At 42.3% G+C, this 11,610-nt stretch overlaps 1 protein-coding gene across 1 annotated transcript; it reads right to left on the bottom strand.

Annotated features, from left to right (window-relative positions):
* Positions 1-5,552: 5,552 nt before the first annotated feature.
* Positions 5,553-10,288, bottom strand: ZNF703 (zinc finger protein 703). Its single transcript, XM_056569229.1, has 2 exons — positions 9,991-10,288; positions 5,553-7,644 (listed from the first exon to the last, which is right to left on the bottom strand). The coding sequence occupies exons 1-2, from the start codon at positions 10,210-10,212 to the stop codon at positions 6,253-6,255; spliced, it is 1,614 nt and encodes a 537-aa protein (XP_056425204.1). The 5' UTR covers positions 10,213-10,288; the 3' UTR covers positions 5,553-6,252.
* Positions 10,289-11,610: the final 1,322 nt, after the last annotated feature.

Below are 11,610 nucleotides of genomic sequence, written 5' to 3'. Positions count from 1 at the left end.
ACTCTGCTGCACACAGCCCAGAGCAGTTCAGTGTGTGAGATGAGCTATGATTGACTAAGGCTGTACACAACCCCCCCCCCCACCCCCATAGCATTTCAGACTGCATTTCCTGATTTTAGACTTTTGCCAAGCCAGCAGGAGTCCAAAGTCTGTGCAGTAGGGAGACACCTAGTGGCAGCTTTCTAAAACACAAATAAAACATAGGAAACTTCATTTTTTTAAACAAAGTACATTAGAAAAAAAAATGTATTTACCATAAGGAGTGCAATGGCAAAAATTAATTTTAATGAGAGTGCCCATTTAAAGGGAAAAAAATCCTTGGACATCCACTTTTTCACTACCCTAATAGGGAAAATTTTGTTAAATGTCTTATATTATTTGGATGGTGATCAAGACCAGAATCTAATGACTGAGCATAACCAATTCTTATGTCATAGTGTCAGACTATATGTTAAAAGGGTATTCTGGGGAAGTTACCTCATCCCCTATCCACAGGGGATAAATGTCTGATTACGCCGCTCCCCCCACCCCCCAGGCTCAGCCAGTGATTGGCTGAGTGGGCCGCCACTCTGGCTTGTCTCAGAGGTTGGGGGCTCGAGCACTGTGAGGATGAATGAGTTGCTGGGCCCTGTATAGGAGATTGTGAGGGGTCCCAGCAGGTGGAACCCCTCCGCGATCAGACACTTCGGGACGTCCGTGGAGTAATCCTTTAAAGGGGTACTCTGCTGCTAGACATATTATCACCTATCCAAAGGAAAGGGGATAAGATGTCTGATTGCAGGGGTCCCTCCGCTGGGAACTCCGTAATCTCCACACAGTACTGGGCAGCAGTGGTCGTGATGTCACGCCACACCCCCTCCATTCATGTCTATGGGAGGACAGCAGAGGGACCCCCGCGATCAGACATCTTATGCCCTATCCTTTGGATAGGGGATAAGATGTCTAGCAGCTTAGCACCCCTTCAAGGCAGTGGTTTTCCACCTGTGGCTCTCCTGCTGTTGCAAAACTACAACACCCACTGTGCCCAGACAGCCTTTAGACTGGAGTCTCCTGAAAATCAAACTTAATAATAGGTAGTATAATCAAATTATCATTATTAAATGAAACGTTCCTGTAATTGTAATGATGATATATGGAAGTGATTAGAATATTAGAGTGAATGGATACGTTTATCGGGGAACACTGTGCAATTGGAAGGAGGCCCTAGTACCTTGTTGGGCACCTTTAGCCTGGATACAAGATGAGATACAGTTGGATATAGAGGCATAAAGGTTCTGTATACAGAATATTTGCCCACAGATGTTGCAGCTGGTCCTGTAGATCCTGCACACACATAGGTTGGTAAAGCTGGCATCCCAACTGGTCCCATAAATGCTTGAAAAAAAATCTGGTGACTGGGCAGGCCAGGGAAGCGTTGTAATCTGGTGAAGACTTTTCTGAGAAATCCTTGCTGTGTGTGGATGAGCATTGGTCTTTTGAAATATGGCAGGTGGAGGCTATGAGAGGCAACACGTGGGGCCCCAGGATGTCCTGCACATATCGCTGAGCTGTTGGTGTCCCTTGTATTACAACTAGGGGTGACTGACTGTCGTATGCGATGGCACCCCAGATAATACCAGCAGTTGGAGCAATGTGTTGCTGCAGAGCACAAGCAGGATTTAGGTGCTCACCACGAGGCCTCTCTGCTCATACCCAACCAATCCCAAACAGGATTTGTTGCTAAGTCCATACAGTTCCAGTTTATAGCTGTCCAGGTTTCTTGTTCATGACACCACTGGAAACAAAGGAGGCGGTGGCCGGCTGTCAATGGCAGGACACATAATTGGCGCCATGACATCAAATGGAAATAGTCCGTACATAGACAGGGATGTGTTATAAAGGTGCCACCTGTGTTTGCATGGTGGACAAGGAAACTGTGGGAGCTGCTTGTGCTTTTTGGTAAATCAAACTATTCTTTCTATTGGTCTGTATGGTCCGTCGGGACCTGTTTGCCATGTGTGCATGTGCCCACATCCAACCCTGTTCTGAACAACTCCTAACAGCTTAGTCAACTGCCGCACTACCCAAAAGTAGCCTCCGAGAGATTTTTTTCTACAGCAGAGGAAGCAATTTTACGCCCTCTTGTGGCAAAACCCAGTGACCACACCTATCATTTACTTATCATTTACCTATCTGCATGAAACACAACTACATGGGGACTTGTGCACCAACAGTTGTATCTGGGTGCAGAATTTTTTGGGCAATGAACGGAGAGCAGTTACAAAGAGCGTCTCTCTCTGGAGGACCTGTCCTCTCCTGCATTACACAGACCATCTATTGATTTGTATAGGTGCTGTGTAATGTTTAAGTTCCCCTGTGGTGGCGCTGCAGAAAAAATTTGCACTTACTCTGTAAGCTGTGGGACTATTTGTGATAAATTGTCCCAGGAACAAGGCACCCACAACAAGTAATGTTTGTCCAAAGAGGAGAATCCCTCTAAGTCCACTATAGCTGTAGCTAATAATAATCTACTAATAATAGTTATGAAGTTCTGCTGGCTTTGCTACTCATAGCATCTGGCTATTGCTAATGTATTATCACACATTACTCCCTGTCTCCCGTAATGAGGGTCTCTTGAGAGCGGTTCATTTTGGATGTAAAGTCAAAGGTCATCGGATATTTGCGAGAAAGAATAGACGCGCGACATCATCTTGGGTTTCAAGTGCTGATAACTGGATAGGGGTCGGCATATGGCAGGAATCAATGTGTTATGTGCAGGGAGAACTTACTTTTATACTACTATTAAGTTGTCCATACATCAGTGTTCTTCAGTGTGCCTACAGCTGTTGCAAAACTACAACTTCCAGCATGCCCGGGCAGCCGAAGGCTGTCCGGGCATGCTGGGAGTTGTAGTTTCTCAACAGCTGAAGGCACCCTGTTTGGAAAACACTGTCATGTCATACATGATATATATATATATATTTTTTTTTTTTTTTTTTATGTTACATATTGAAAACCAATTCATACTTAATTTAATGGGGATGATCTAAAATACCAGACAAAGCCTGAAGACAAGAGGGGCGCTGTTTCTTTGTAAAAAAAAATAAAATAAAATAATACTAAATATATATATATATATATATATATATATATATATATATATATATATATATCCAGGAATTTATTCGGTCGTTTCCAATCATTCCTGTAAGACTGATCATGATCAATATCAAACTAAACTAAAAAGTAATACATACACTGTCGGTTCCATTACTGGCCAAAAATGCTATGTGTGAACCCAACCTTTGTCATTTTTGGGGTGACCCTGTTAAAAACCCTCTGTAGTTCCCACATCCTATTCACCGCTCAAGCACTCGGCTATTTTAGGCCATCTTGGCTTTTTGCGATCTGAAAGTGGTTCTCCTGCCTCTGCCAAAAACTCTATCCCCTCACCCCATACAGAACCCAAGTTTCTTGTGTTTATTTATGATATACACTATATAAAGAGTTATTACTCATCTCCAATGATATATATATATATATATATATATATATATATATATATATGTAAATATTTACATATATTTTACCCTTCCAAGGTATAATTATGATGGTGCAAGCCCGTGCTTGTCAGCGCATGGAAAGATGTAGCAGAGCCGGGTTTGTTCTTGCCCTCTTTGGGCTTCCTGTTTTAATAAGAAAATTACAGGGAACTGCGCCGGATGACCCCGTCGGCTCTGCTACATTTGTAGATTATTAAAACCTGACAAAATGAAGAGCGTGTCTAAGTCATTATTAAAAGACATGTCCTGTTAATGGCTCATTAGAAGCAACAGAAGGTGCGAAACCCAACTATAAACTAGTGAAAAACTGTACCGTCACAGCGTCCCCATCATCAGTTGTAAAAAAAAAGGTAACTGTGGAAGTGATCCACATTGATGGAGGAAGCTGCGTACAGTTAGGCGGAATACTGCATGGTGTCTGATGTGAAAGTGATGTGACGTCTACTACTTCATACTCCAGACGCACCACACGCTATAGTGGTTGCTCTACCTGTTTAGGCACGAAAACTGCAGCGGGTGCAAATTCTGAAAAATAACGCAACGATTTACAATGGTACTTGTCAGCATTTGCGCCATGAAATTGTTTGCCTTTAATACTTGTAATTCATTTTTCAAATCTCTAGTAATTTCCCGTATGCCAAATAGGATGACATAATAGCGGTATTAAAAAATATAGTGTTTGCATTTAGTCATTTTATGTTTTTTTTTTTTTTATGAACCATAATAACGATTTTATGAAATGACAAACTTAGCTCTGCTACATCTGCTAAATCATTGGTAGAAGATAACACAGTCCAGTTATTTGAATGGACAAAAATAAATATTGATAGATATGTATTTACACTAAAGCCTTATCTATTGCATACATACAATGCACATGTATATTTTATCTCTCTTCATACACCGCTCCGAGTCATTTTTGATATTCGGCATTTATGGCACTTGCGTCTTCTTCATTCGCCACAACAGATAAAGTCCACACCCTACATTTATTTTTCCTATGGACTATCTAGATGTACAATAAAGAGTCTTCGGCATAAAAAAAAAAAAAAATTCACAAACTAGAAAACCGCAGTGACTTTCAATAAGTGTAATGTATAGGCACACACCAATAATAAAGCCCTGTCTATGCTCGGTAGAAATAGCAGTATAGGACAATACATCCACATTTATGCAAACATCAGCTGCTATAAAAGACTACAAGCGGCAAGGTTAGGTGAATGTGTCCCTGTGTATAGCAAAAATATTCATAAGGGAATTGTCATGTAGAAATCGGTGACGTCTCAATCACTGGGAACGGCTATTGTGATGTTTATAAAATGCCATCTACGTGAATGTCTGTTACCGCAATAGATTATATGTCATCATGATGAATGGCAAGATCCTTCATATATAGTGAAAGACACCCACGGCTCTTAGCTACTTTTTGTCTACGGTAGCCAGTACCTTTACTTCTATACAAAAAAATATAAAAATCCCAAATACTTTATGTCAAGTTTTAAAACAATCTAAAATTTCTATAAAAAATATTTTTCAAAATAAGTAGTTTTTTTTCTAACAATTCATCAATTCATTCTGTTTTGGACAGTGCAAGCCTCGAATATAAGCAGATGTAACTTGTCATATTGTGACATATTGTCATATTTTATATAAGTCTCTAACTGAAATCTATATTTCCAGTGTAGCAGAGCAGAGTTTGTCTTTTGGCACAACTCATTGTAATTAGGCTTAATTATGTTATTTTCAGTTTAATATCATAAGAAGCGGCTAGATGAGAATATCAGCTCTGCTAGACCAGTACAAGCCTCTGATGGGAAATTCAGCTCTGCTACATCTCTTCCTTGTTTTTTCTAATAGATGTGTTTAGGCTACACTGTGTCTTGTTGTGAAGCACAAGCAGCGGTTTGCGCAATGCCAATGCACACCTGCAGATGGCGCCAGAAGTCCAATTTACAATGACTATAGTTATTAAAATCATAAACAATCTCTAAATATTTTAATAGCAAAAAAAATGTTTATTGTAATCAATACATTCCAGATATTGTACTATTGAACGCTTTGGCATTGAGGTTTCTTTCATATTATGTTATGCAAGTTACCCATGTGAAAAATATTTCAGAAAGCATGAAGGGAAATAAATAAACAAAAAAACAAACAAACAAAAAAAAAACTGAATGTCATTTAAAAGAACACAGAGCGGAGAATTAAGTTTTTCATTTATTAAACAAAATAAGATTTGCCAATTCTGAATAGCAACCAACGCAATTTTTTTTTCGACTCTCTTCTCCCACCCGCTCCCACCATGCCAAGAACACATTACAAAAAATACACTTCTTTAGAGCTGTACAAAATTATAAGGAGGATGAGAATTCTTTTTTAACCCCCTTTAAAAAAAAAAATACAAAAACTAAACAAAAGAACAAAACAAAACCAGGAAATAAATGAAAGGGCAGGTTAAGCGATGAGTATCATGCAAACCAGAAAGAAAAAAGGTCAAATAAAATAAAAGGCAAAAGTAAAACAAACATAAAAAAGAAAAAAAAAACAAGAGGCCAAATGGAAGACTAAATGATATTGCAAAAGAACTGTTTGGGGGCACAGAATGTTTGCATACCATTGGATTGTTGTTGTAAATAATGCACTTAATATTCCCAGCTTGAAGCTAACATACAGTAAATAAATATACAGTCTATGGGTTGGCGAGTTCTATTTACTGGTATCCTAGCGCTGAAGCTGACGTTAACCTCTGTCCATATAGAGCGTATGGGGAGTAGTAAGATCCTGCTGGTAAAGAGGGCACTGGGAGACCACTGGGGGTTGTTAGGTGGCTCTTTCCGTACGGATGGTACCTACTTAGTCCAAAAGTGTGTGGACTCCTTAAAGACAGAGACCCCGGCAATGTGGTAGGACTTCCAGGCCCTGTGGGTGGAAGGTGTAGGTGGCAGGAAGCAGCAGAACCCAAACCAGATGTAGGGTAACCGGCCAAAAGTTTGTCGGCCCCGGGCATGGCTGTGTGTGTCCGTAAGTGGGCAAGAAGTTCTTCTGATGTGGCAAATCTTTTGTCACAAGGTCCACTGGCAGACACCCAGTTGCATATATGGGGGACTGGGTCATTTTGGAGCATAAAGCCATATGTGTAGAGAGGGTGACCAGAAAGGGAAGGGGTGACGCTGGAAGACAACGTGGTGTGCACCGAATGCAGATGGCTGGGGTAAACTAAGGGATATCCAGACTTGAGGGCTGATGGATCGTGCACACAGGTAGAGCAGCTGCTGGAGCCCAGATGGGAGGCGTTGTGGTAGCTCAAGCAATACGGGTCCCTGCATAATCCTTGCATGAAAGAAGGAGGAGAGGCGCCAGTCAGAGGACTGGAGCTGGGTGGTTTCCCTGGCAAGCCTAAAGTCCCAGGGAGCTGATTTCCAACTAGGCCTGTTTTGGTGTGATCCAGCCCAGGGACAAACTGGGATGGGTATCCAGCATAGGCACCCACAATGGATCCATGATATCCCATGCCAGAGGGTGGAAGAGGGAAGACTGAGTGTCCAGGTTTGTAGGGAGAAACAGGTGCCACGTGACCTGATCCAAGGGACGGTGGCTCGGATTTGCTGCTAGGAGTAACATCTCCACTTTGGCTGGACTCTGCACTGGAGTTGCTAGTACTGGCTCTTGTATGAGTAGTGTTGGCTTGAGACACATCTGAGCTGATTTTGATGGCTTCCGGTTCTTTTTTGTCTTGGCTTTCATTATTTTTAGAGTCACAATGCTGTCCGGGAGAGCTCACCCTTGACGATGGAGACGAAGCATGAGGAGGAAAAGGTTGGCAAGAACCACTGGGCACCCTAAATCCAGCCTTATCCGAAGAGCCACCATTAGAAGAGCTGCTTTCCTTCCTGCTCTCCCCTCCCTTGGAGTAGGGCTTAAAGCTGGACTTGTCCTCCAGAGGAGACTCACCGAGCTTCAGCGAGGACGAACGGCTGCTGTCTTTCTCGCTTATGCCGCTGGAAGTCACAGAATTTAGTTTAGAGGATGGAGGGGGATCCGGCTTTCCAATCTGTGAGCAGGTCTGGGCCAAGAGAGCGAGTGGACTTTTCTTGGCATCCAACTAGAAATAAAAAAGAAGAGACACATTAGAATATACAGCTTGGCCAATTGCACAGATGATTGCTAGCTCTTTGGTACAATATCAATTTATAAAATTACAAAATTACACTTCACACTCTATATATATATATATATATACCGTACATATTTAATTCCTTTAAGCCTATGAGTTCCTACTAACTATACTACTCAAAAGGCATAACCCAAATTCTGTCCCTCCGCAAATGAATTGAGATCTGGGATGACCAAATCGGAGAATAGCCTGAGAAAATATAAACCACATTGATTAAACCGCTCCAATGTTTTTTTTTTTTTCCATTGCTCCTATTCAACAGAACCCGGCTATTATTTCCAGGCCATAAATCTCCTGAAACTTTATCATTAGGGACTGCCGAGGAATGATTAATGACAGGGCCCCGTGAACTGACTAGGAGGGAGAAGGAGGGGGTGAGGGGGGGGGGGGGGGCGGTGGTGGTGCTGTGGGGTGCGGGAGGGAGGGGGGCTAGAAAGAGAGAGAGTAAGACAAACCCATAAAGATCAAAAATATAATTTAATTAGAAAGTGGGTGGAAATAAAATATCACAGGAAAACTCAGGAAACCATTAAAAATATGAAAGCCATTAACAATTGATGCAAACGGCAACGTTGTCACCGGCAATGAACCCATATGCATTATTAAAATAATAAATAAGCTTTGCTGATCAGGGAGCGACGGGGGAATAAAGAAGAAAAAAAAAAGATTTTTTTTCATCTCCGGCTACGAAATCTCATCCAATGCTGCGGATGGGGAGAGCGAGCGCAATAGAACAAGAGACGTTATTGATCTTTTTACTCTTGTTACAAGCTCCTAACATCCAATGACATAAAGCGGAGCAGTAAATCATGCGGGCGCAGGGGAAATGGTGCAAGAACAGGTCTCTGCCACGCTATAGGGAGCAAAACCAGACCCCATAGACGTCCCACATATCAAACAATTCATCGGAACTACAAGCCAGAGCTTTACGTTCTCTGAGCTTCACACTGACATTGTGCTCTTGGTTACTTTTATCTATAGGGGAACAGAGAGAGAACATTTTTGCAAGAATTTTAGTTTTTCTTGCATTTTCAAAAACGATAAATATTTGAGGATGAGGTCAGAGGGGTGAATCATGGGAGACGCAGTGAATGGGCTCTCTAATCCTGTACCTTAAGCCACCTCTTATAGAGGGGGAACATTACAAAGTCACGTCTACAAAGAATGCAAACAGAGCACTCCTTGTAATGAAAGGCTGTGTCTAGCATAAATCAAACATTGCTGGGTGTGTAGGGCGCAGATCACAATAGAGACCTCACCTCTCTGCAGCCACCACCATCCAGCTACAGTATAGGGGGGCAGTCAGCTGCCGGTATAGGGGGGCAGTCAGCTGCCAGTATAGGGGGCAGTCAGCTGCCAGTATAGGGGGGCAGTCAGCTGCCAGTATAGGGGGCAGTCAGCTGCCAGTATAGGGGGGCAGTCAGCTGCCAGTATAGGGGGGCAGTCAGCTGCCAGTATAGGGGGCAACAAGCTATCAGTAAAGGGGGCAGTCAGCTGCCAGTATAGGGGGGCAGTCAGCTGCCAGTATAGGGGGGCAGTCAGCTGCCAGTATAGGGGGCAACAAGCTATCAGTAAAGGGGGCAGTCATCTGCCAGTATAGGGGGGCAGTCAGCTGCCAGTATAGGGGGGCAGCCAGCTACAAGTATAGGGGCAGCCAGATACCAGAATAGGGGGGGCAACCAGCTATCTGTACAGGGGAGTAGCCAGCTACCACTATAGGGGACAGCCAACTACAAGGAAAGGGGACAGCCAGCTACCAGCCATAAAGGGGGGCAGCCAGCAACCCCAGCTACCAGTATAGGGGGCAGTCAGCTACCAGTACAGGGGGCAGCCAGCACCCCCAGCTACCAGTACAGAGGGGCAGTCAGCTACCAGTACAGGGGGGCAGTCAGCTACCAGTACAGGGGGCAGCCAGCACCCCCAGCTACCAGTACAGAGGGGCAGTCAGCTACCAGTACAGGGGGGCAGTCAGCTACCAGTACAGGGGGGCAGTCAGCTACCAGTACAGGGGGCAGCCAGCTACCAGTACAGGGGGGCAGTCAGCTACCAGTACAGGGGGCAGCCAGCACCCCCAGCTATCCTGCACTTACATCACTAAAAATAAGGGCTACAACTTGCAAATCCCACAGGAATGAGTGAGCTAAGCCTTAATATGTGACCCAGACATGAAAGCAAGGGAGGGCACCACCACACGCCCCAGCCCTGGCACCTTTCTCAGTACAATCCACAGGCGGGCACAGGGGCATCCACAGAGCGGGCTCCGGCTCTCCTTACCTCTATAGGGCTGACAGGGGTGGAGGACAGAGGCTGTAAGTACTCCGGGTGCAGTAAGTGTCCTGTATGTGCAGTCAGCATTTTGAGCACCCTGATGGGCAGTCTGTTCGCCTGGCGCAGAGGGTGGCTGGGTGCTAGGGCTGCCAATGGTGCGGCTGCTGTAGGAGAGAGGCTCTTCTGGTGCTCTGTGTCAGTGTTAGATCCAAGGGGAGAACAGTTCATTTGGAGGAGGGATGTCCAGGGCGCAGAGATTCCCCTTGTGCTCCCTTCCCTCCAGCTGGCTGTAAGGCTCTGCCTGCTAAACCCAGCCCAGAGCTCCAACACCACTTCAAAGGCTCGGACGGGGCAGCCAATCAGCGCCGGGGGGCGGGGACAGGGGCGGGGCCTGCACTTCAAGGGGAAGACAGGACGGCCTTAACCCTCTCACTGCTGTAGCTCCGGGAGTGCGCTCTCGTGTGAACTTGTTGGAAGCTAAATTCACGGAAACGCCTCCTGATTGATCTATCTATCTATCTATCTATCTATCTATCTCATATCTATCTATCTTATATCTATCTTCTATCTATCTATCTATCTATCTATCTCATATCTATCTATCTTATATCTATCTTATATCTATCTATCTATCTATCTCATATCTATCTATCTTATATCTATCTATCTATCTATCTATCTTATATCTATCTATCTATCTTATATCTATCTCATATCTATCTCATATCTATCATCTATCTATATTATATCTATCTCATATCTATCTATCTATCTTATATCTATCTCATATCTATCATCTATCTATATTATATCTATCTCATATCTATCTATCTATCTATCTATTTATTTCATATCTATCTATCGTATATCTATCTATCTATCTCATATCTATCTATCTATCTATCTCATATCTATCTATTTATCTCCTCTCTATCTATCTATCTATCTCATATCTATCTATCTATCTCATATCTATCTATCTTATATCTATCTATCTCATATCTATCTATATATCTATCTATCTTATATCTATCTATCTATCTCATATCTATCTATATATCTATCTATCTTATATCTATCTATCTATCTCATATCTATCTATCTATCTCATATCTATCTATATATCTATCTATCTTATATCTATCTATCTATCTCATATCTATCTATCTCATATCTATCTTATATCTATCTATCTCATATCTATCTATCTATCATATCTATCTATCTATCTATCTATCTATCTATCTTATATCTATCTATCTATCTCATATCTATCTATCTCATATCTATCTATCTATCTTATATCTATCTATCTTATATCTATCTATCTATCTATCTATCTTATATCTATCTATCTATCTCATATCTATCTATCTATCTATCTATCTATATTTCTATCTATCTTATATCTATCTATCTATCTATCTATCTCATATCTATCTATCGATCTTTCTATCTATCTTATATCTATCTATCTATCTTATATATCTCTATCTTTCTATCTATATTCACATACAACAACATATATAATCACTAGAGAGAGAGAGAGAGAGAGATGCAAATCATAAAATGTTGCAGTATCTTGTAATACCTTTTTTATTGGACTAACAGAATTTTGTAGAGACT

The sequence above is a fragment of the Hyla sarda genome, chromosome 4 (genome assembly GCF_029499605.1).
Source record: "Hyla sarda isolate aHylSar1 chromosome 4, aHylSar1.hap1, whole genome shotgun sequence".
In the NCBI taxonomy this organism is placed as follows: Eukaryota; Metazoa; Chordata; class Amphibia; order Anura; family Hylidae; genus Hyla; species Hyla sarda.
The sequence above is the reverse complement of the archived record's forward strand: the minus strand, read 5'-3'. Positions and strand labels throughout refer to the sequence as shown.